Genomic DNA, 26,489 nt, shown 5'->3' on the forward strand with positions numbered 1-26,489 from the left:
TACTTATTAGGGTAATTTAGTTTTTCAGGTAAGAAGAACAGCATGCATTTTTAATATGTCTGTCCCAAAAAAAAATTGTCAAGAGGTGGTTTTAATAATCCTCTTGCTATTCATAGAAAGCAATCTAATCACATTAGTTTGAAATGTATTGCAACAATGATTAATATCTGAATAAATTTACTGCAAAAAATGTAAACGCATCAGTTCTTTTATGATTACATCGCGTTCAAAATAATAATTGTAAAACTTGTTAAGTGAGAAAGATGAATTTTTTTCTGTCCTGTTCTCAGTTCAGCATCCACACAGACCAAATCGCACACAGCTGACATATATGTATGGATAATAATTCTTTGCATACATTATATGCATTATAAACAAACAACCAAGGGAGAGAATAAGGAGGAAAAAGGCTTGGATACTAATGAGATACTAAGTGGAATTATTGAAAAAATAAGTAGTAATATAATCGTTGTGTATGACAATTTGTAAAATTAGCTTTTCTTCATGTAGCCTTCTCTTGCCATGCTTCATAAAATATTTAAACTGACAATTCCCAATTCGATTCCCAATCTTGAAAACTGCTGAAATATCAACAGATTTCATAGACTGTAGATTATTTCTTAAATAGAAAATACTTCCAAGGAAAACCGTTGTATTGTTATTCAATATAATTTTTCAATGCTGTAAGCATAAAAAATGTAAGTCCATTCACTTCCTTTGAACTGGGCTTGCAGCAGAAATCTCAGAGGCAGGCATCTCAGGTGTATCAAATGATTGATTTTTACATTTTGCAAACATATATATCATGTGTATGTATTGCAAGGGGATTTCTTCTCACTTAATCACCTGATTTCCTTAACTAGAGGCAGCTTCAGAGGCCCAAATGGGCAAAAAATATTGATTTTTAGTTGGTATCAGCCTGGCACCGTCTCTCCTGCCCAGGAGTGAAGGTGTGAATCACAAAGTGCAATTTCAAGAGTGTTACAGCCACAGCCATTATTTAACATCATTTCATGTTTATGCATGCATTATATGAACAAATGCTTTATGTATAGAGAATGCTGCGGTGTCTTTCAGCTTTGACCGTTTGATGATTATTCAACATGAATCACAAAGCTGAGAATAAGGGAAACCCTAATTGTTATGCGTGGTCATGTGTGTGTTTCTGCGTGTGTGAATTTCATTTCAAAAGGAAGCTGCAGCTGCTCATCCGACAATCAAACAGAATGTTTTCAAGAGGGAGTCTCCAGGAAATGGAAACAACTCTGGTGTCCTTTTTGGAAAAATAACATTAAATATATTAATCAATAATGAGAATACTATTATTAGGGATGTATGTAGGGGCATATAAACAGTAAAGGAAGTATACCGGTATAAATTTGTCTGTACTGTGCTGACCAGTAAAGCCCTCCCTTTATTTGACCCAAAAAACTGCCCCAAATTCATTTTGGGATTTGTTATCATCAAGGGATTTTATCAACATGCACCAGCTAATCATCTGGAAAAAAAAAAAAAACATGAGTGCCCATGCTGCTTTATTCTGAAACGCAGAAATGACTGAAAGTGCTGCACAGTCAAGTTAACACACTGTGCTTATGTAAAATATAACAGCGATGGATGAGGCTGAGGACAGAGCTGATTAAAATATTTCTTTAGCTTTCTTTTGTCTTCGAGTTCACTGCCTCCACTGTAACCTCTCAGCTGACTGTGTTTCGTGTGTGTTTCTGAAGAAGCTCAGCTCCAAGACAGAGCAGTGCAGAGCTGCAGCTAGATAATAAATTACACCAAAATGTTACAAAATCAAGATCATGACATAATGGCATGAGCATTTCCAGAATTTAATGTGGCAAACTAAGCCAAGCAGTTAGACTACAAACAGATAGCTTCGGTTTTAGCAACCTGCTACAGCGCCTGCAATGAAGTACACAAAATGTTGCTATGACAGCTCCTTCAAACTTTGTTATTTTTCCCTTTTAATGTTATTTTTTCATCTGTGTTGCTGAAATGTGTATAGCGCATGACAGAAATACACTCACTGGCATTGGGAATTTAAAAAAATTAAGCATGGGGTTTGGATTAAAGAGCAGCAAACCCTGAGACGATCAAGGAAATGTCGGCTGCATCTTTCGCACACACAGTCTGATCATCTGGATGCATCGACTGCAGAGTCGACCCCAGGAGGAGAGAGTAAGACAGCAGGGATAAGAGCCACGCTACAGCTGGTACTTAAGGCTGCCCTTGTGTCCGGCCAGGAAAATGAACCTGACGAAATGGGACTCAGGCTGGATAAACAATGGGGAACCAGAGACTGATATGCCAGAGAGACCTGCTTCACCACAATATCCCGGATCAAGCTGTTCCTCCTGAGGGGCTGTTTATGTTCAACCAGACACTAATTCAGAAAAATGCACTAAATAATCATTTCCTGGGAGCGCGTGTGTGTATATATGTAAATAACTGCACATACCATTTTATTTTGTTTTGATTTTGTTTCATATTTTATCCTACTCCATTCTGAATGATTTTGTATTTTGTGTTTGTAGCATGAAGGAACTACAACTCAATTTTTTTTTTTTTTGCAAATCCCTGTGTTGTATAAGGGATAATAAATAACCTTGAATCCTTGAAATGAAAAGGAGAAGCTGGAAAAAAGACCAGTGCACCTTCCTTCAGGTTTGGGTTTAAAAAGTCAGACAACAAGCAGAAAACGATAATGTCAGGTGACAGTGGTTAAAAAGGAGTGATAACACTTTACACACTTGATAAAAGATTTTCTTTTTTTTTCTTTTATTCTAGCTCTGCACAAAGAATGTTCTTAAAATACCTCTTTTCTATGTGAAATATGGTTTAGTAATACAGTTAAGAGTGCAGTTACAGCTACCATGCAGTTGCCACACCAATGCGTTTCACCTTCAGAGGCATTTATATTGAAATTCAAAGAAAAATGAATATATCGTTTTATAAATACTGTTAAGAGTGCATGCTTCAAATTATACAGTGATATAAACATTAGGTCATACTGCCAGCCTTATTCCTTATGACCACATGACTCTAACACTGCTACTATCACAAAGTGAAAATTATAATACTAGTCCAGTTCTACTGGATGGTTTATCAATTTATTATGAAAAGCCCAAAATAGAACATATTACATGGTACGTTATTGGAAAGTCAGATACATACTGCAGCTGTTTCTAACAGCGTTAATGTCAGGTCTCACAGCTCACACTCCCCTCACTCTCTCTGTCTCCTTTTTACAGAGGAGTGAGTTCTGTGTTTTTGTTCGCATAGGCCAAAGCTTTCATGCCTACTTCCATTACGAGATTGTCAAAATTCACAATCCCCATTGCTGGATTAAATCCACAGGGGGCGGGACTGCCAACTCATAATATGATTTCCCCTGTGGCTGGAACGAGGGAGGGAAAAGCAGGGGAAGATGGAGGGAAGAACATACACAGAAAGGTGGAACAGAGAGGTGAAGGAAGGAGAAAGAAAGGAGTGGTGGGTACCTGCAGGGGGAAGGGAGGAAAAGGTTAGAGATCCTGTCCAAGGGGAAAGTAAAAACAAGAGATTAAGAGGAAATGGTGGGGGGATGGAAAGTGCTAGAGGAAGAGAGATGGCAGAGAAACATGGAAGATTGGATAGAAAGAGAGAAAAGGGAGGGCTGAAAGCAATAAAATGAAATTAGGAAGCTTTTTTTCCATTCAGAAGCGATCTATCCTTAAAAGGGCTTGAAATAAACACAAAAAAAGGATCTGAACATCAGATTTGAGGCTTGAAGTCTAGTTGGACCAAAGGATATATCCCCAAGAGAACGCCTTAAATGAGAAAACCAATTACTGTGAGAGGGCACGAGATTAGAGTGCCCAAAGTACCTGAGTTTACAGCGGGAATTAGAAAGAGAAATGTTTTTGCTTCCTGGCTTTGAACCTGGCCTTGCTATGGTTTTACGAAGGGTTATTCTGGAAAAGGGTTTAATGGCTCATCCATCTAATAGCCAATAAGCTTAAGACAATCCGCTTGTCTAATTTGGTGTGGCCTTCGAGTTGAGCAAACCCCCAAGAAAACCTAAATCCACCCAGTTATCTTCCCTTCCTTTTTCTGCACAGAAAGTCGTTTGGAGGTTGGCATTGGTGAGATTTGAAAATAATTCTTTTCAATCAAGAATATTTTGTTCGGTCAACAAAAGAAATAAAAAAGAAATGCTGATGTGTGTGGGAGGAGTGGGCAAGTCTGTCCTTCTGCTCTTCTCACAAAGACGAGTGCGCTTGACTTTCAGCATGCAGTATTGTGGTCTTACACTGGGACTGACAGCAAACACACACACGCTCAGCGCTCGCACAGCTTTACTCTACCTTGGGGATGAAGCTGATCTCCCACCCGTCGAAGGAATAGTAGAACGGCTGCCACTGGACCTCCACTGACGTCTCCGTGATGGATTTGAAGACTAAACTGTCTGGATTGGAGAGATCTGGAGAGGTAGTCAGAGACATATTATTGTTCTTCAGTGACCCACACAGCCCATAAATCACCACTCCATCTCATGCTGAAGGTGTCCAACGCTGAACTTTTCTCTTTTACATTTGTTTTTCTGTTCTGTTGTCTCAGTCTCGAATAATTTTCTTTCTCTCGATCAGGAGGGACGTGGCAATAAAGCCACCGATTGAACATGAGTTTTAGAATTGTTATGGTAACACTTTAATATAAAACATCATTGATAAATGGTTCAATTATTAATTAAGCTTTAGTTAAGTTGTTTCACTGCTAACAAACAATGATCACTAATTGTGTGTTAAAAAATTTAATGTTTTTTTAATCAATTGTTTGTATAATATAAAATAATTTGTTTATAAATTATATATCACAATCAGAAAAACTTCATTGATTAGTTTTTTAGTAATTCTTTCTTCCATTTAACAATAGAAAAATAAGCAGAGAGAAATTACAAGAAATTAGAATATAAGTATGTAAAATTATTCTACTCCACAACAAAATATTAAAATAATATTCATGCTTTATTTTAATATATTATTATTATTATTATTATTAATAATAATATATATTGTATCATAACTGATAAGAGACAATCACAGTGACATTCTGATTAAATTACTAAACATTTTATTGTTGCACACATCATAACATTTAATATATTATATTAAGTATTTGTTAATGATTACCAAATGATTTGCAAAGCTTTAAGAAATCATTAGATACAAAGATGGACAAGATATTTGTAACACTCTGCTAATGGTTAATATCAGTTAAAAAACCATCTATAAACATTATTTGAATGCTATTATAAACTTGCAACTGATCATTACTTATGTAAATGATGTGGTAATTTTGACCCAAACCAAGATCTTTTCCTAAACCTAACCAAGTAGTTTTTGTGCTTTTATTTTGAAAGTTTACCCAGACCTTGCATATTTATTTTTGCTAAGTTCACCGTAGAACCACTGACCAAACTGGTCAGTGAACTGACTGGTTATTTTAAAGTCGCAACTAATGTTTATAAAACTTTGTAAATTGTTAGAAATAAAAACTATGTAATGCAGATATAAACATTAATTGGATGTCCATTACAAAACTGCTACTGATGTTTATCAAACTTTAGTTTAATTAACTATCAATTTATTTTTCTATTTATCAGTGATGGGTATTATTATGAGTTACCATAAAATTTCTACAACTAACTACTAGTAATTGATAGCTTCAGACCAGAATCCCTCATGATAAGAAGAAAATTAGCTAAGACTGAGACTTTGTAGCCATCAGTTTACCACCAGTGAACAATGGTTATCATAAAGTGTTACCAATGTTATTAATCAAAAGATGTCATATTTGTTCAAAAGGATTTAAAACATGAACATGTCCTTCATGAGACATAATGAAAAGACTTTTTTTCAGCTTGGAGATGCAACAATTCCCAGCAGTGTCCTCATAAATCTTTCAAGATAATCAAATACTACATTTCATAATTGAATTCAGCAAAGACAACCCAACAAATCATGTAATCACTGAAAAATGGTTGCGTCAGGCTTAATTGCCCTAAATGGACTTTATTACTCTAAATTCTGCAATCAGTGAAATTAAATTCACTTATCTGTGAAATGGATAATTTTAGCAGTCACGACCGAACTGATGGCAACACACTAGATGTAGCCAGAGGATGTGGAGTGGAAACAATGTTCTGTTTGCCTTTGAAAATAGTCTATTACTTAGTGAGGGGTTTGGTGAGTTTTCATACCTCTGATAAGCACTGAAGCAACTAGTGTGTTTCTCTGTGAGGTCTGATGACCTGACATTAACCCCAGCCAGGATGCACACATTCAGAAGCTGTTCATATTTGTGTGTGTGTGTGTGTGTGTGTTACTGTGTGAGTGTATTGGAGTGTGAGTGACACCAAGCAGGTGTTACAGATAGGAATCACAACAAGTTGGCACAGAGGAGCAGGTGGTATTCTCACTCTATTGACACTGAGAAACATCTTGGGGAAGATTTAATCCAAAAAAAAGGGGAAAAAAAGTGAGAGACAGGGTGAGCGTGTGCAGTCACATGAATGACTGTGTCCATGTGAGGATGCATGTACAGCAGTGTGTGAGACAGAGGACATTTTATGAGATACTGAACTGAGGTATTACTTTCATATTCAGTTGGCCACGGACCAAACATGCCTTCAGCTGAATATCTTTCATGCTCCTGTGGGGACATTTTGTCAAAACAACCTGGAGGACTGCACTTACAGGTCGAAACAGTGATGCTGGCAGGGACGCTGATGCTGTTGTTAATGACAGCGAACACGTTGATGTTGTACTCCATGCCCGCCTCCAGGCCTGAGATAGTGCAAGTGGTGATATTGCCTGGAACCCTTATCTCTAATTGGACACCTGATAAGGAGACAGGTAAAGAGACACTGATACCCTTTTTTTTTTTTTTTTTAAAGAAGCTGTGTATTATATCAAGACATTTTGACTCATCTGAAGCTTACAATGCATATTATAAGCTTCCTTGCTTTGAAAAGATGAGCACAGCTCCATACTTACCTCCAGGGCTGCTTGGCGTGTAGGTCACTAAGAAATCTGTCAGCACAACTGACCCCTCCCACTCCAGGTCAATACTACGATCAGTCACGCCTCGTATCCTCAGGTTCATGGCTGGTGCCACTGTTGAGACAAAACAAAAGGCACAAATGCTCTTTTTATTTTGTTTTGGGGAGGTTTTATGTTTCCACATCTTTTTGTCTTACTTGACAGGTTGCACAACTTTAAAATGGTTTCGTTACTTTTTGACTAAAGGATACTTTAATGACTGTATCAACAAATGTGTATCCTCCTCAGTTTAGTTTGTGGAGTCCCTCAGGGTTTTGTCCTTGGACCACTCCTTTTCTCACTGTACATGCTTCCTCTTGGTCTAGTTCTCTCCCAAATCCAGTGCCTCTGCTGATGGCTGAAGCCTGGATGGCTCATAATTTCTTCCAGCTAATCTCTGACAAAACAGGGATTCTTTCAGTTCGACCTAATAACTTTATCACTGCAGTTGATCAGTTTATCGGTCCCTTTCACTCAAATATAAAATCCACTGCTAAGAAACTTGGTATTCTCTTTATCAGTATATAACTTTTGAACATCATGTAGGTGAGTTTGATCAGTCCTGTTTTCTTCAGCTGAGGAATATCACTAAAATCAAATGTATTCTGTCCTCTACAGATCTTGAGCTATTAATCCACGCTTTTATTTCTCCTGTCTAGATTATTGCAAGGTCCTCTGCACGTTTCTGCAAATCTACTGTAAATTTACTATGTAATAATCTATTGGTCATTAACAAGAAGCAGCCATCACCTGCACTCTAGCCTCCCTCCACTGCCTTCCTGTAACATACAGAATAAACTATAAGTTCCTGCTGAATACATACAAGGCACTGCATGACCTTCCTCCTAGCTACACTGCTGATCTTCTTATATATTTCACCCCTTGATCTTCATATGTGTATTTTTATCCATCTCTCGCTTCAAAACAAAAGGTGACTAGTCTTTGTTTGTTAGAAAGTGCCATATACACAAACCTTCACTTATTTATATATGTACTTAGACTGATAATTACAGAACTATGTCACCTGTAGAACAACTTGCTTATAAGCTAGGTGAAAAATCTCCTTGCTTTAATTGGTATAGCAAATTTTTCACACCCATAATTCAATAATTTCAGTCATTTTTCAGACAGCAGTTGACAAATTTGTCTGTCCCTCTTAGACCCTATGTTTTGATGTTCTACATGGCGTAAGATCCTTCCAATGAGATTTACTCATAGGCAGGACATCTTTCCTGCCGCCAGGAAACAGTCAAACAATTTCTCAAGAGAAATTACAACTGATATGACAGATGGATTGATGTGTTTTCTGGCAAAGCTCTGAATTTTAAGTGTATCATCTCAACATTTTCATTTTCTCAAATTAGGAAATTTGGCAAAATACTGCGAAAGCTAAAATATAGCTGCATGTTTCGGGAAATGACAAGCAGTAATGTTGAGGTGTAAAAAGTAGTTATTTATATTGAAGTGAAAAAAGCCCAATCTGGTCCAACTTTTGCAAGTGGTATAACTCCTGTGAATCACAAATTTGGTTTATGTTTTGCGATCACCCAAAAGCCCAAATCCTGTGTCTGTTCAATTCTACATAGTATCAAGATGCCTGTTGCGATCTCAATATTCAATCATACTTTAAAAATAAATTTAAAAAATTCCAGACAACCTACTGACTAGGTCTCGGACTCAAACAAACTTTTCACTTTAGTGTTGTTTAGTTCATCTGACACAACAAGAGAAAAGATCTCAGGTCATGCATAGCTGCAAAGTGTCAAGCATACAGTCACACAGTTAAGTCCAAGATGGATTTCCTTGTGGTTGCAAAGACATGAAGGAGTACAGGAGCCTAGACGACACCATACTACCATCACATCTCTATCTATACAAAGTAGGCAACGCCTATTTAAGTATAGAGACACTTATAATTTTAAAACTCAAACTGTTTAAGCAGAGCAAACTTAGAAGAGTTAAACAAATGAAAAAAAGGCAGCAATATGTTTACCAAAACAAGCTTCTAATCCAGTATTACAAAGATGCATTGTTTTTCCAGTACTTTTCTACATAATGTTTCTTTTCCAATTGTGAAAACTAATGAAGTGGAGAGAAAATGAAAAGGCACACTGTTTTACACATTTAAATTCTTAACTTTAGCCACCAGACATAAGAAATGGAATCATCTGGCTTCTCGGTACTTTACTTTTTGAAAAGAAATTGTTAATTTTTTAGAGAGGGAATGGACCTGGTTTGTTTTGTGTATCTGTGATTAGCAAACAAACTCATGAACAACTCCTTTAGTTCTGATAAGTGAGTCAGAGAAAAAATTGCAATTACGAATCCGTGTACAACTTCAGCACCATGGACAGCACCCTGGATTTATCAATATGCAATTAGGCTACTGACATTTCAGAGCCGTGTGCAGGGCCATAGATTTTAACTTGCACAAACCTTAGTCAGGTAAAGAATCAATGAGTTAAGCAGACTAGACTAACATTAACCTAACAACCCCTCTACCCTGCACACTCTCTGCTGCTAAGGATGGAGAGGGGGGATGGCAGGTTAACAAGAGAGATGCATTTTGGTCATTTTGCTAAAAACGAGGATGACATCCGTCCTTATCCCTCCTTAAATTGCCTACTGTCATTACATCTAAATACGTCTCCATAAGTGGAGATTTTTCACTACATTAGTATTAAAATCACCCATCCAAATGCATGTCCTCTCTAACATGAGGCTTCAATAAGAGAGAAATTTTAGATGTGAGTGCCTCATATTTTTGCTGTTTAGGCAAATTTCCCCCATAATTCACTGCATCATTGTGCCGTCCAGGGTCAATGAAGGTCGAGTAAATGGTAAAATTATCATAACTAGTGCTTAGAACTACTGCCAATGCAAACAGCATCCCTACATTTGCCATTATCTCGCTTACTAAAGACAGTCTCTGCATCCATAATCTTTGACAATAGGCTGGACGGCACTGTGTGTATGCGTTCCAGCCAGTGAAAGAGGCCAGTGCTTGTGGCAACAAGAGGCTGAGTGTTAACATGAGAGGGAGACGCACTGTCATTCATTCGGGCTGAAGTGGAGATAGTCAAGCCATAAGCCTGAGAAGGTGGTCTTGAATGTAAATGTGGAGGCATAAACGAGTGTTTACAGCTCCCACTGCCAAAAACAACGAGGAGGAGGAGGGGAGACAGGTGAAGGGCATAAAGGAGAGGAGAAGAAGGTACAAACAGCTTTTTTAGGGGGGAGAAACGACAGGCAAATTCACAGGCAGACGACTGGACAAGATGTCGGAAGACTTAATGACTAACATGGCGAGGTGTTTCAAATGAGAGAGAATTAGGATGAAACAGAAAAGGGGAGACAGAGAGAGGAGGGAAGGAGCAGTGAGCGTGATGGTGTGATAAACAACCTCTCACCCCCTCATCATCTCTACATCCTGTGATACAGGACTCTACAGCACAGCACTGAGTCCTCCTCTGGGATCTTTTGGACACTCTCATAGTCGTTTCAGCTCCTTCTGCACACACTCGACAGATGGGCTCATGCTGTACAACGGTTTGCTCATTCTGAAAAAGTGAACCTGCACTGGGGACAACTCCTGCAGCGTTCACTTAGCCTGATTTATTTCATCAATTAGATTTCAGTTTCGTCACGATGTATATGCAGGAAATAACAAATCAAACAAAGGAGTGATAATCCACAGGGATGACTGAACGAGGTCACGCAGGACGCTGAACAGACAAGCTATATGAAAGTATATATGTCAACTCCCGCAGAACAGTGGTTCCCAACATTTTTCCCAAGGAACATCCTTACTTGTATCCAAGGAAAGCTGAGCCCCCCAGCCTGCACACATGGGCGTATAAACCAAAAGAAAAAGTGATTAATTCCAAAGCTTTTCTCTCCCAAATAAACATAAATTAAATTGTTTCCATTCTTAGAACCGTTACCTTTGGTAAATGTCTCTTTTGTAGTAGAAGCTTAACATTTTTAATTTCAAAAACCCAACGGAGTCGGCTTATACACTCTCATCCTTACCAAAAGAATAATAATGATTCATTATAACAGAGTTTGGGAGGTCACAGAGTCGTGATTTATAAAGTAGCCCACTGTTTTTAATTTAGGACAAAGAAACTTATCTTTTTAAATAGTTCTGTATACAGACCTTTGTATAGATTGTCATTTTAGTTAATATGTGCAAATCTAATCTAGACAGCCTCAGAGTAGACAAAGTCCTGGGAATCCCCTGTTGGGAATCAATGCCGTAGTGAAAGTGAAGGGCAAACTCTCCAGGAAAATGTTCCTCTGAAGAGTTGGTCAACAACGTTAGAGCCGAAATCTGCAACTTTTTACTAAAGACAGAGAAGCATTAAGTATCTCACCTTGTCGTTGCTGTGTGAAAGGTCATCAACGGGCAGCTAATTTGAATGCAAATGTATTGTTTACTCTATTGAATTTCTCAAGATTTCTCAATCGCAAAGTATCAAGAGAGTCTCTGACCTTTAGTGACTGGGCCCGTGTCCAACTTCGGCAGCAGTTTTCAGTGCCTAACTTCATCTCCTTGTTTTCCTTTCTTATTCAAATTTCAGTTTAAGCACATTTTGTTTTGGGGCTGCCTACAAGGTCTTAGGATGACAAACACTTTTAAGAATTGTGTGCATGCTTCCAAACATTAGAAACATGATCTAAAAATGTTCATCTACATGAATGGGATGTTACAAATACACTGTTTATATCATCTGTAGCCTAATCCGAATGCTTATGATTACGATTTTTTAATTACTACTTTTTAAATATAATAATAAATTTACACAAAATACATACCAAAAACATCCCTCTTTAAGATTTCAATATTTTATTCAATTATAAACCTGAAAAATACACATAAAGCGCACATGAATAATGATAATAGTGGTATATTTGAAAAATAGTCTATTTCCACCCAATTTAATAGACCCTATTTGTCAGATGCCTGATAAGAAAATTACTGGACCTGAAATTCAAAAGGGCTGCTGTGACACATCAATTTAATCATCGTGTCAACCCTGTCCTTGAACTGAAGAATGCTTTTTTTTTTTTTTTGCTTAAGTACCTGACTTAAAACTTAAAATGGTTATGACATGAATTTACTGAATCGCTGGAGTATTATACAGGTAAGATGTGTATGTGCATTAGTGTGGGGTGAGGACAGTGACACGAACAATTCACAGGCTGAAACAGCAGTCTTCAACATTAGTTTGTCATTTCCTCTCTTATGCTTCAAGTACACAGAAAATAATGAAAAATAACTTCACCTCCTTATTTACCTTTCTTATTATAATTTCAGTTTAAGCACATTTTGTTCTTGGGCTGCCTACGAGGATGAGAAACAGTTTTAAGAACTTCACGTCTTGACCCAGATAGAAGCTGTATACATGTTACAGATACACTGGTTTTATCACTTGGGCACTAATTCAAATGCTTAAGGTTTTTGCCTTCTCAATTTATGAAAATGTCATTTCTCAGGCCCGTATCTTTCCCAAGGTTTGTTTCAAAAGGGCAACTTGCTGAAGGTTATTCAACAATCTTGCCTGGAGTCTTTAAAGTCTCATTACGTCTAATCTGTATGCTATCACAAGCAGGTACAGCCGTATCTACTGAACTAAAACCTTAAAAGGTAAAACTCCAGCTGACAACCGAGGTCAGTGCATCATCAGAGGACTAACTTACCTTCAGGCTACTTTATGCGATGGCACTTCTCTTGTTAATTTCCTTCAGTGACTAATCTGAAACTTTTACTGTCAAGTACAGTATTTTGGGGTTTGTATGTAATAGAAAACATCCCAAACAATGCAGATTTTCAATGCTAATCTATTTTCTGTTTCTTCCCTCTAGATACAAACCAGCCATGGGCCTGGATCACAAAGCAAGCTGAAATAATGAAGGAGCCAGCAGTCTCTGATAATTCTGTGTTTGACAGTCCAGCTACAAGCTTGGACATGTGAAAGCAGTGGAGTCAAGAATGATGCGTTTAGTAGGATATGAGAAGACAAATCAGGTATCTCCTGTGACTTAAAGCAGGGTTTCCCAGGTCATCGACCCCTTGGCTGATAGAGGCATAGCAGGGACCCTATATTACATATCGTGGCTGTCCAATAAAAAACACTTATCTCCAAAATGTCAACTTTTCAGGAGCTGAGTAAAACAGCCATGCTCTCAGCTTTGTGCCAATGCATTTTCAGATGATCCAGGGGCTTTGTGAATGGTTTCTTTGGCTTAAGACAAAGGGTAAGTGTCTCAACTCTTAAAGGAGCATTCCCTCCTAAGGTTTTAGCAAACAAAATTCAAAATCACCACATGTGGATATAAGTGTTTTTACAGGACAGCGCCAATATAATGCACTGAATAATTTCAGTTCATCTCTCATTTGCGCTTAACTGTAGCTGCTTAGTTAGCACCAGTTATAGTGTGACTAAGGTAAATTTTTACAGGTGGTTTCTGAGGTAGAGAGTATGTCAGAGTTTTCTGTTAGTTTATGGATAGGTGCTACACATTGACTCTGTAGGTTAGCTACCTTAGATGATTGCACGAGGATTCAGCATTTTGTCAGTGTTGTGTAAATTAAATGTTTTTTGTTTTTTGGGGTTTTTTTTCCCAATGGGCTGATTTATATTTGCTAAGAATGTCATGCTAATGTGTATTTTTAGACATATTTTGAGATAATTTGGAGGCCTTCTTGGAGTAACTCTGAGGACCCTCTCAGGGTTGCAGACCTCCTGTTTAAGATTGATGACTTTTAGTAGTACTCTGCTATAGAGAAATGGAATATAAGCATAAAATCAGGACAGGAAGAGAGGCAAGTAAGTATGAGAATTACTATATGTGCTTAAAAACACAGCTTACATGTTATGTATTCTTGTATGACAAAGAGAAACAAAGTGTTTAATATTAAAGTTTAAAGGTTATAGTTTATTATTGTGCTCTATAGTATATGTTTTTGTAACACTAATTCCTATACTACTAACAATTTTGTAGTGTTTATATATAAGTTCAGAATTAAAGCATTAAAACAATCTATAGTTCATCAGTTCCTTTTTTGCTTGCTAGACTTTTCAAGTGAGACATCAGCATTACTGTTCTTGTACTCTTATAAAATATTCTTTTAGAGGTATCATATAGTTTGTTTGAATCACATTTCTCACAGGAACAAAATACTCCACAGTTCACGTTACATTATACCATTTTCACCTACTATAATTAGGCAAACTATTGTAAAGTCAGATGTAAAATACAGATATTGTAAATTAAATCTAAAAAGATGTCTAGTTCACTCCAGCTGATATTATGTTTTATTACTTGTGAAAAGTACATTCACTGAATTTATGCAAAAAAAAAAAGGCCAATGAGGTTTCCTATGCTGAAATGCAAAAGTGGTTTCATATTCTACACTCTGCTTAAGCATCCAAAAAAGGAAGAACACCCTCACACTCACAAGATCAGACCTACATTGATGTCTCTTTTGGTTGGCAAAAAGGCAGCTCCAAAATACATACTGTCAGAGATTCTTTGTCATACAGGAAAAAAGGAGAATCATTTTCTATTCAGAACAGGAGAATGGTTTTGGTTATTGAAGGACTTTTGTCACAAGCTGCAACACAATTTCGCCCGCCGCCATGATAACAGTGTGTGTCCTCAAGCTGCTGAGGCCGACTACGAATGGCACACAGGTTTAGATTTGTGCTTGATTGTGTGATGAGGTGGACCGTCACATGCCTATCAAAGCCCTTTGGCATCTAATATGAAACACAGCTTCTTCATACAGCTGGCTTCTAAATTACTGCTACTGACTGACCTGATGTAAGTAAAAAAAAGGTGTGTTATTCAGTTAAACTTGATAGGTGGATTTCAGCAGAATAAGGTGATAAAATAAGGTAATAAAATCGGCATGAATAAGGGAGCGGTGCTGCCTCAGAGCAGCGCTGAGATCCACAACTATGTGAGAAATGTAAATGTCAGTTGTCACGGCTGCTGCACTCAGAGGATGTCAACAATGCGAGGATGTCATCGCTACTTTTCCAGTGTAGCATCAGGACTCATCGAAAATGATTGTGGAATTCCTCTGCTGTCAAGATTAAATGCCACTCTCCGGCACAAGTTGATCTCTCTGCTTTGAGACTGTATATATATTTTTGTGTAAAGATATACTGTATCCTTCCTCAACCCTAAAACATCCCATTTAAATTCAACAGCCTCTATTATTTCTTGTGGGAAAATATAGGCCACCATAATTGAAGCAAAAATACATCCCACTTTCTTCAGCGTTTGATAACATGAAGCACTTAAGCCTGTCACCCTACAGGTCTCTGGTAATTGAACTGCTTCGTTTTGTATTCCGCAAACTATCCCCTACAAGCATTGGCTATTTTAGCCTCTAATTGCAAAGAAATAAGCAATTCTGACTCCCTCACTTGGTATAGATATTAAATGGGAGGGCAGCAGGGAGGAATCAGCCTTGGTAATATGATTTGCCGTCCCTGTCTCTCTATTGCTCGCTCTTCTGTCTGTCCTCATCCTTCACTTTGTTGACAGCCGCCTCAAATGGCAGAGGAGGATCTGATATTTTGGCGTGGAGAGCTGGAGCTCGAACAAAGGCGAGCATGAGTCAGAAACTGTCTCAGCTGCGGCTAATGTGACACTCCTCTCCCCGGATGAATGTGACTTTTGACAAATGAATGCTGTTACACCGTCTGCTGTCCAGCATGTCATGCGCCCCACCACCTGCGTTAGAAGCACAGAGAGATTTGTTTTTCGGGGCTGCACGTACAGTGAAAATGACGGGCCCGAGAGCTAGAGAAAGCTTTGCATTTATAAAACTATAAAGCAAATCAGATCCGTCTACCTGCTCTGCAGGGCTCAGATAGGCCTCATGTGTCATGGAGCATCATGAGTAAGAAGGTTTACTTTCTATCTTAACAGTACACTAGGTAGTTAAATTAATTACTTCCTTTATTCTTTGTTAAAGGCATGCTGATAGATGAAATCCCCTGCTGTCATCTTTATCTGCCTGCAAACTCTCTGTACTCCAAGGCACATGAATTCCAATACCTTCTGTACCTACAGTAAGCTTTAAGTTTCTGCATTTACTGCTGAAAAAAATAGCTGCTTAAGCAATTTATCGATCTTCAGAAAATGAATCCCCAACAAATCTGATAATTGTTCCATTATACATCATTCAAAACAGCCAGACATTTGTTGGTTTTTGCTTCTAAAATGTGAGAATTGTACCTTTTCTCTGTTTTATATCATTGTCAAATGTCTATGTTTAGTTTTATAGTGGCACATGTTGATGGTGCAGCTGGTGGCTCCTTCAAACTTCAAAATTTAATCTGTTATTTTTTCAGGTTTATTGCTGAAACACGCATCACCTATGATAGAAATACATTCACAGGCATCGGAAAAGAAAAGGTGGCGTTTGGATTAAAGAGCAGCAGACCCTGAGACGATCAATAAAGCAAACGTCATCTTTCGACCATGCAGTCAGATCAGCTGGGCACACTGCTATGAACCACCCCAGGAGGAGAGGAGGTGAGCAGGGACAAAAGCCATGCTGACCCAGCTTGGACTGGAAGGCTGCTCGTGGATAATGTCTGGTCAGGAAAATGGCACGGAAGAAATGGGACTCATCACCGTCGTTGTGTAATGATAATAAATGATCACACACAACCTGCAAAGATGCAGGACCAAGAGATTTTGAAGTTCACTGGTACAAACTGCTATTAGTGTTTTGAATAGCATTAGGCAATTTTATTTGGTTAGTTATTTTATGTATTCTGCTGGCTGTGCAACAAATTGCCCCATGGAGGTAATAAAGATTACCTTGACTTTGATAGTTTTCTGACTGTAGGTCCAATGTTGGTCAGAAAAACACCCAACTAATTTGGTGCAGCATGGCTCAGAAAGTAAAGTGGTAGAGTGGTCATTTAGTTATCAGAAGGTACCTAAATTTTATCCCCAGTTAACTGAAGAGTCCTTGAGAAAGACACTGAACTCCCAACTAACTGCTCCTGATGAGCAGGTTGGCACTTTGCATAAGTGTATGGATGTGTGTGCAAATGGGTGAATGTTGGCATGAGTTGTAAAGTGCTTTGAGTGGTCGTTAGACTAGAAAAGTGCTGTATAAAATGCAGTCCATTTACCAAAAATAATGAACTGAGTTGAAGCCCTAATTGTATATGTTTGACAGATGGTGTTTACACAGATGTATCGTACTTTTACATCCAACTTCCGTAAAAACGCTCTCCAAACATCATTGTACTGAGTGCCACATATTGATTACATCTAACAGTGTAAGAACATCCAAAGACAGATTTTCTAATTTAAATAGTAGCTCAGGGGGAAATATCTCAGTTTGTTGGTGGTATTTATCATTTGGAGCAAATCTGCTTTTTACTTTCTTATTTTATTCAGAATTACTCCCACACTGTAAGTAAACCAGATAAAGAGACATCGAGATGCTTTTTCTAAAGACTGGACTGTAATTTGAGGCATGCGTTCAATTTTTGCACCCGAATAAACCTCAGTGACGATGCCAGCAATTCAAGAACAGAAAATGTGCTCACATTCCAACAAATCAATCTCAGCGGTGGAGGCACTCCATCTGACGTTGCAGCTCTAATTTGAAAAGAAACCTGTTCCTGCTCAAGAGTTCATACTGAGCTGTCTGAGGGTCACAGAGTGTCATTGTGAAATCTGTTTAAGCTGTTATTTCTGTTGAGTTACTTGGTCTTGGTCACACTGACAGCGAGTGTTAAGGGAGGACAACTGCCTTGCCCAGAATTTCTGCTTCTGGGAATTGAACCACAAATGTCAGACAAACTAGTTATTTGGACTTGACAACAGTCGAGAGGATGGATCTGACATAAGGGATAAAAAGTAATAACCTACCAGAGTTGCAGTCATCTCCAGCATAGCCGTCCTGGCAGACACAGAATCCGTCCTTGCAGACTCCCTTCTTGCTGCAGTTGTTGGCACAGTAGACCAGCGAGCAGTCCTCCCCCACGTACCCGGGCCGACACTGGCACGTCCCGTTGACGCACAGCCCCTGGTCTGAGCAGTCGTTCAGACACCTCCCCACCATGCAGTCCTCGCCGGTGAAGGACTCTTCGCACACACACTCCCCGTCGATGCACAACCCGCGACCCGAGCAGTCTGAAGGGCACAGCGGCACCGAACAGTTGTCGCCTCCAAAGTCATGGTCACACACACACTCCCCTTCAACGCACACCCCCTGGCCGGAGCAGTCGTCTGGGCAGCGAGGCTCGGAGCAGTTTTTGCCGGTCCAACCTTCCTCGCAGATGCAGCCACACAGGTCAAAGCTGAAGCTGCCATGGCCACTGCAGCCTGGGACAAAGTCCAAACGACCTGGGAACAAAGGTATATATAATGACTACACTGTGCACAGTAATATGTTATAAAATTATGCTTAACTTAAAGATGAAAAGATTACCATACGAGTAAACCTAAAGGGATAGTTTACACTTCTCTCTGAGTTGTGTTTGGAGGACGTGTTCCATACATGCACAGTAGGTTGGCATCTACAAAATGGGTGTAGTGGTCATGTGAACAAGTCATTGGACCTGCCCGCATGGTCACAACAAATTGGGGGTACGGAGATGTCTGCATAGGGTCGGCAAAACTTTATTTTGTTTCAAGACTTACGAGTTTGAGTTGGGCTCAAAATTCAAAAATCTACTGCAGAAAGCTTCTTGAAATTTCGAGTTTTCTCATATTTTTTACAGTATAAAGATGGTAAAATGCCTTCATGTTGGACTTATCTCACGTAAAATAATAACAAAACAATACTTTTTTTGATTAATTATGCAGTTCTGTTTTTAAAATACTAGAAATCCTGGGATTGTCAGGAAAAGAGTGACCTATCCTTAAAACATAATCACTTAAAAAACCTTCAAACTTGGTTCTCATGCATCAACAACACTGATGGGACAGACAGTAGTCAAGACATCATTGAGAGCTTGTCTCATTTTGTGCATTTCCATCTAGCCACCGTCCTCCTCAGCCGAGCATTTCGTCCTCATTCTGATTCAGATCATGAGTGCTGGAGATAATCATATTCTCACCGTAGAGATGGAGCGTTTTCAGAAAATATTTGAATGGGGTGATGGTGTCAATGGAGCAGTTCCTTTAACCATAATATATCCTATAACTCTATCCATTTTCGTCCCCTCATATTATAATGGCAGCATCTCCTGAATAGTGAACAAAATTTTTACCAGTAGCAAAGGTTTCTCCACACCTTTTAGACCGAGACAAGTTGCCCTGCAGCATCAATATTCTGCTGCCGTCTGTCTCCTCTTCATTCATGGTATAAACAGTTTTTTCTGCCTGTTTTACCTATTGTACCTGCCTTTCGTCTTTTTTGCCACATGAGACATCTTTTCAAATACCGTAGGTAAAAAAGTCTTATTTAAACAAAACAACAACATCCTCCAGCTTTATCCACACACTTTGTCGTCACTGTTGCACTACACTCACCCATGGCTGAGCTCTCCCCGCAGCATCCAGATCCACACTGAGCTCGGAGCAGGGAAACTTCTCTCTCCAGCATCTCCACCCTGGTGGCGAGCTGCTGGATTGTGGTTGATGCTGGACAACCACATGCAGCTTTTGGGATGTTGATGCGGTGAGTGAATGTTACCTGAAGAAAAAACACACTTTGGCTATGAAGTGCAAATCGGCACCCACAGGCATTAAAGCTACGGTTGGCAACTTCCGTAAAAAATAACTTTTTCTCACATCTGTTCAAACGTTCACTAAATCCCAACAGTAGTACACAAGGCATTTAATATGTGAAAAACTCCTCTGGCTCCTACTTGTGCTTCTAACGGCATTTGCAGAAATGTGCCGCGCCCGAATGAAAACACTCAATCAGCTTTCAACCCAAAACGACCCGAGAATCATATTATCTGTCTCATGTACTACTGTCAGGATAATATTATAGAAGTTACCAACTGTAGCTTCAATTAAGCATATTAGAGCAATTCATTCCACAATTATTAGAAAATTTTGCTAATTTTAAAGAGCTACTTCAACCAAAATCTACAATTCAAGTGTCAAACATTCACCTTTACTCCCGTAGACTTGGAAAGTGGGGGGAAAAAAAAGGTTATGGGTTTTGTCTGTCAGGGAGAATTGAGGCCATGGTCAGTATTTTATGGTGTAATAAAAAGTAGCAAAACATCTACTGCAGCATTATCCACCTCGCCCCAAAAGCAAAAGGAAATATTAGACAATCTAAAATGTTCAAACCAAAGCAGCTAAAACAACCTCAAGCTCACGTGTGACAATGTGAGAATTGAGGTGATGTACTTAGTTAAATGTTGGCTAAAAGATGGCGTGTTTGAAACATGGACTAGTAGCATGATTACTAGTGTTTCCATCTGTCCAAATGTATTGTAAATTTTAACCAAATTTCAAGTAATTCAGTAAAAGAAAATCCAAATGAATGCTTGTTTTCATCCACTATCATGTGATTATTAGAAGCTGGTTCACCGAGCAGCAGTTGCCCCAGTCATAAAAACCATTATACCAATAATAATTAAAAATGAGTTGACTCTCAAAGAGTGAAAAACAATAGAAATATGAGATTTCTGTTTGTTTAATGTATTCCTGTGAAGGCTGTTATGTCACATCTGTGTGGAGCGATAAGGGATGTACTACAGAGCCATGGGAGCGATGTTGGAACAGAAACAGCTGATCAGTTGTGTGAGGCAAATGTTCCCTACACCAGAACTTATTCTGAAAATGTGTTTCCATCTCCCATCAAGTGCAAAACTCATGTTTGAGAAAAGCAAAAAAAACATCTCAAGTGATCAGAAAAATGGTTTGGCTATCAACAGGTTTTTTCTTCTTTTTTTTTAAGTTTGTAAATTCAATCAATCTTTTCTAGTGTGATACTTCAAAATGCTCATAAAAATATGTTGATGGAAAAATTGTATTAGTCTGTGAAATGGTGTTTGTTTGTGATGCAAGACAAATCTTGTAGAAATCTGACATCTAATATTATCTGATAATGCTGTAATGGGGGTTTGACGATCATCCATGGATTTTTTTTTTTTTAATTTGTTACTATCAGAATCAACTGTTACTGTCTTGAATTCTCAGAGGTTTTACAGACATCTTTAAAGTCTACAGTGTGTGAGTGTTTCACACTGAAAAGTTTGGGTTGGTTTTGAGTGAAGTACCACTTTAATTAGTTCTGGGTGAAACAATATGTCACAATAAATATCAGTATGTAAATGACAATGTGTGATGAAACAGATGTCGTACTTTAGAATAATCTCTGCACCACATGAGACAGTCTGCATACATCACTTATAGAAAGTCTCTTCATGTTGTTCTAAATACTGTATCGCCCTCCATCCAAATTAAACTAAAATAAAATATTGCCAAAAAACACCCACTTGGCTGTCAGCATCCAGCGTCTGCTCAGTGTATTCTGTTGGCCCAGATGGATCCATTGGACCCTCCATAGACGGGCCGGACCCCAACTCAGCACGAGAACCTTTGAATCAAAAAGAAGAGATGTTAAAAACTTCCAAACACAGCATGTTTTTGTGTTTCTGTGTTGTGAGGAAAAGGCGCCTCCAGGATAGCAGAAGAAGTTGGCAGCGAGTTAAAACCCAAACATTCGATCGATCAGAAGACTTCACCATCACCTGGGTCAGGTGGTGCGGAGGCGTCCAGGTCGACAGAGCACAGAGACTCCAAGGGTACATTGATGTTGTAGACGTGGTTAAAAACCACGGGTTGCTCCCGCAGGGTCTGGTTGGCTGAGGAGGCGGAGGGGGGCTGATCCCCTCCTGGGGTCTGTCTCCTCACTCTGGTGGTACGAACCAGCTTGTTGTCTCCTGATGGAGCAGCATGAGCGGCACCCTGGAGAGAGAGAGACAACATGAAACAAAAACCACTGCACACAGTTTGGACTCAGGGTTTGCAGCTGTTTTTGTCCTTTATATTGTGCGTTTACAGAATGATGGATTGAAGTCTAAGAAAATAGGCCAGGGGGACACAAAACAAGATGACACTAATATACTATATATGAAGGATTTTCTCAGCGGCTGCAACACAAGCAAGAGTATTTTCACATTAAAAACTAAGGTCATCGGAAAAAATGTGGTGACATTTCAGTATTTTCAGATTGTGCTATTTTTGTCTGGTAGAAAGTGTGGAGAATTTCTAACATTCAATAAAGCAAGTAACATTTCAAAGGAAAAAGACTGATACACAGAAAATAGTCACAAGCTGACAACTTGGAATTGACTGAGTACTGTATTCATGACATCTTGCTCTTTGTAGTTAAGGAAATAGAGGCAGTTATTAGAGTTATTGGTATGAGATTACAAGCACTACCCTGGTGCAATTGAAGATTTGCAGAAACCTATTTCCTGATCATCCAATCATAGCTTAGCAACCATAACTAGGCACAGCAGGTCTGTCAAGATTTAGAATTTTTAAGCCTGGGTGGCAAGTTCCTTTTAATGGGGGCCGGTGGCCAAGTGTCTTGTTTGACAGGGGACCCAGCGTGGACCAGCGACAGACTGCTGGCAGCATTAAAGTCTGGCCTTATAGGTTCTATGATCACAGCCAGAATTGTGGAATTGAGAATTTAAAAATCATAATACAGATTTCAGAGATCCTACATTAAGTCAGTGCCGAAGGCTGACTGTGCATTTGAAAAAAACTACTACACAATGTGTTGTTAGAAATAAGTCATTTATTAAAGACACATTAAAAAAAAAAAGTCAGCAACTTTAGCTTTAAAGAATTTATCAATGCACAGTCTTGGAGTGTTGTGTTTTCAGCAAAAACAGAAATGAAACTGACTATCTTGAATTATAAAATTTAATTTTAAATTGACAAACAACATATGCATAATTCATGGCACAATTCAAATGGTAACAAAGAATCATTTGTCTCTCACCATTGACTACATACAAATTAAGTCTCCTGGGGGACCCTGGGCCTTGTTGGCCACCAGGTTTACAATATACTGGGGAAAACTTCACAAGAGTAAAAATGTGAGTTCAGTGTGTTCATCTTCTCTAAGCTGCAAAAATGATCATGTCTGGTTGAGTAGCTTTCTACCTCCAGTGATAACCAAGCATCACTTCCAAGGCCAAGTAGCACATCATTAACTAACTGCATTAGCTTCTGGGGTGACAGGTTATTGAAAAGACTCCAGGTTCACGACTACATTCACCATGTAATATTTTCTCACTGTGTGGAAGGCCGGCCTGGATGTTCTTAGAGTTAAGGCTTATGTTAGCAGTTGTGTCCAGCTCCTTATTGCTATTGGGTAAGTTTACAGTCCAGCAACCACAGTCAGTGTTACCCAAAGTAGGGTTACATTTGCCAAACACATCAGTTAATCCCCACCCTGAAGGCCCTTTCTCCTATGTTAAACATGAAAAATACTGTTTGGAAATAAGCAAGTGTGTGAGCTAAGCAGCCAAATAATTTAAAGTTAGATCAAAACAAGAGTGAATAGCTCCACAGAACAATAGCGTTTCTCTTTTTCCATCTCCTCATGGCTCATCAGCTGGTGAGGACGGTAACCATCAAGTGTGAATTTAAGAACCTTTTACATATTTATCTTTTAAAAGGAGACTGCCTTTCTTTTCCCTCTCGTGCCTTCTTCCTCTGGAATAACCTTCCTGCCCACGTCAGACAATCTAACTCAGTTGAGGCCTTTAAATCCAAACTTAAAACTTATTATTTCGCCTGAACTTTCAACTAGTGCTTATTCATCACTGGGCCTCGCCCCTGCTACCATTCTCCTTTTGGGTCGGTCTCAGTTTCAATGTGTCTTTTAACCTTAGTAGTAGTACTACTACTACTACTACTAACCGTAGTCCATATATATCCAGCTAGCTAGAGCTGATAAAATCCACCACTGACAGTTGTCATTTAGTCGACAAAACTGACGGGAACTGGCTAGACATGAGAAGCCTGCCTTTCTTTACTTCTGTCTGACACCAGGACCTGTTGTTTACTGAGAATTTTAAGTCATAAATCTGCCTCCATATTCAGTGCAAACTGCATATGTGCAAATGTGAGATTGGAAAACCTGATGGATGTCACAATGTCTGGGGGGTCAACTTAGTGTATTTGTGCTTGGTTCCATAATATCTTAGAAAGTCTACTTTGTATGGGAAATGTACAGGAAACATAAAATATTAAAACTACACAGAAAATATTCAGATAGTCCAACTCATCACTTCTCTTTGATACTCAAAATGGCCAGAATCGAATTTCAGTGGATTCGTGCTCAGAGTCAAGTGATTAACACGACTGCCAGAAATAGTAGATTGGAAATAAATAATGAAAATGAATAAAAAGCCCTGGGCAGCTCTACTCAGCAAGAAATGTCTGTTTTGTTGGAGCAAATTTTACCTGTAGAGTGAGAAACAGAGCAAAAGCCAAGATCCAGCCTGTGGTGGGCACAGTGGCCCTGTGATGCTGCTGTGCCAGTGGCATGCTGGGAAGACACCTCACCAGTCGTGTCCACTCACACCTGTAGAGGGATGAGAAGAAGGAGAAAGGTGCGAGAAGAGAAAGGAAGAGAGGTGTAAGGAGTTGACATAAATGAAGTATCAGGGAAAAAGCAGCCAGTAATGGTGTTTGTGTCGCATGAAAATGCGTTTTCAAAGAGCATGCTGTAGCTGTTCCAGTGGAGTTGTTAGTGTGCCAACATGGAAACATATCTATGTGCGTGTGTGTGCTTCTGTGAGCCCGTGGGGAGTCCCACTACCATCAGCTTATCCTCTGTAAATGATAAATAAATGCCTTTGATCTGATGTAAAATAATTGACTTTAGAAAGTCTATCAGGGATTGTGAAAATGGCTGAGAACCTTTGAATGTATTTCACTGAGCAATACCAAATATTTGATCTTTCCGCTCGGGACGAATACAGAAATATTGCTCAGGGACTGAGTTGATAGATGGATTTCAGTAGAGACATGGTTTGAGTGATGCCGTTGTAATCCTCTCTCCGCTGAGAGGGGAGGGAAGAGAGAACAGGGACGCGCTCAAATAAAAGCTGCACAGAAGAAAAACTGATGTGGATCCTTCAAGAGGACTGTCACATATCAGCACAGACGAGACAGTGAAGAGCTCAAGTATTCTTTAAAATGTGTAATGCTTTTTGGATGTATTGAGTTTTCTCACTATCAGCCGAATCAACAACCTTATCTCCTAGAAAATACAATCATATACAACTAGTTTGCAACAGAGAATACATAAATACAATTAATACAATGAGGGAATGTTGTTCAGGACTGCAACAATTTAACCAATTATTTCGAGTCATTTTTTTCTTTTAAAAATATATCCGAATTCTATGACCTTAACTAGCTCAAAGATTAATATTTTCTGGCTTCTTTAATTCTCTATGAACTGACTGACATTTGCTTACGGGCAAAACAACATTTGAGCACGTCACCTTGGGCTTTGGAAAGTTATCAACAATTTTCACTATTTTCTGACATTTTATTAGCAAAACAACTAATCAATTAATTTAGAAAATAATCGACAAGTCAATAAATAATGAACACAGTTGTTAATCGCAACCCTAATGTTGTTCATTAACATACCAGGTAACTAACAAGAACTTTCTGTTCTTTTTCACCCAAAAAAACCTACCCAACCTACCCTTTATCTTAACAAAAGCTCTTTAGTTGCAGGAGTCTACGTGCAAAACCCAGACTATGATCTTTTAGTCTTGTACTTTGAGACCCACCCAAATCACCTCCTTGTGAATACAGCATGTTAGGGATGCCCCCCAATAGTCAACTAAACCATTTGTCAGTGTGGAGCGCCTTAGTCAACAACGCTTTCATTAATCCATAGAAAAAAATACACCTCATTTGTGTAGCGGCACCTCACCATTAGGCCCAGGATGAAAGTATCAGGAGCTTGACCTTTTCTCTTGCAACACTGATGTCAGTGGTGCATTGCTCCTTAGCTCAGTTAGCAGTCCTATTAGACACAGCCTATGAGACCAGTGGAGGCCAGTTTAATGACCTGTTATACAGTACCGAGGTGATTCACAGAGGTTCTGATCAGGACTCTGTCTCCAAGACACGGTGGTCTTAGGAGAGACATGAAGCGCTTGAGGAGCAAGTTTGTAGCGAGTTCATTTGTAAATATACATCATCTATTTGATTTTGTGAAGTTGGAAGTTATTTATTACTGTGTTTGAAGAACAAGACTTGTGTGGTGTTACACTGTGCTGAAATAAATGAATGTTCAGTCTCCATCCTGGATCATGATCACCTTTACCATAAGCATTAACAGGTGGCTCGCTTCGTGGCCACAAGATATATACTTAAATATTCAAATTAATA

The 26,489-nt window shown here is 38.9% G+C and overlaps 1 protein-coding gene across 3 annotated transcripts in view; it reads right to left on the bottom strand.

Moving 5' to 3' along the window:
- tnr (tenascin R (restrictin, janusin)) overlaps positions 1 to 26,489 on the bottom strand; it is a 238,688-nt gene that overhangs the window by 79,709 nt on the left and 132,490 nt on the right. For all 3 annotated transcript variants that reach the window (XM_084733239.1, XM_084733240.1, XM_084733241.1), the window contains exons 4-11: positions 24,537 to 24,657; positions 21,800 to 22,016; positions 21,545 to 21,645; positions 19,617 to 19,779; positions 18,009 to 18,485; positions 7,047 to 7,166; positions 6,747 to 6,890; positions 4,356 to 4,471 (exon numbers count right to left, since the gene is read on the bottom strand). In XM_084733239.1, coding sequence (XP_084589365.1) covers positions 4,356 to 4,471; positions 6,747 to 6,890; positions 7,047 to 7,166; positions 18,009 to 18,485; positions 19,617 to 19,779; positions 21,545 to 21,645; positions 21,800 to 22,016; positions 24,537 to 24,620 — 1,422 coding nt within the window. In that variant the 5' untranslated portion in view covers positions 24,621 to 24,657. The remainder of the gene's footprint in view (positions 1 to 4,355; positions 4,472 to 6,746; positions 6,891 to 7,046; positions 7,167 to 18,008; positions 18,486 to 19,616; positions 19,780 to 21,544; positions 21,646 to 21,799; positions 22,017 to 24,536; positions 24,658 to 26,489) is intronic.

The sequence above is a fragment of the Lutjanus erythropterus genome, chromosome 12 (genome assembly GCF_056507025.1).
Source record: "Lutjanus erythropterus isolate fLutEry1 chromosome 12, fLutEry1.hap2, whole genome shotgun sequence".
Classification (NCBI taxonomy): domain Eukaryota; kingdom Metazoa; phylum Chordata; class Actinopteri; order Lutjaniformes; family Lutjanidae; genus Lutjanus; species Lutjanus erythropterus.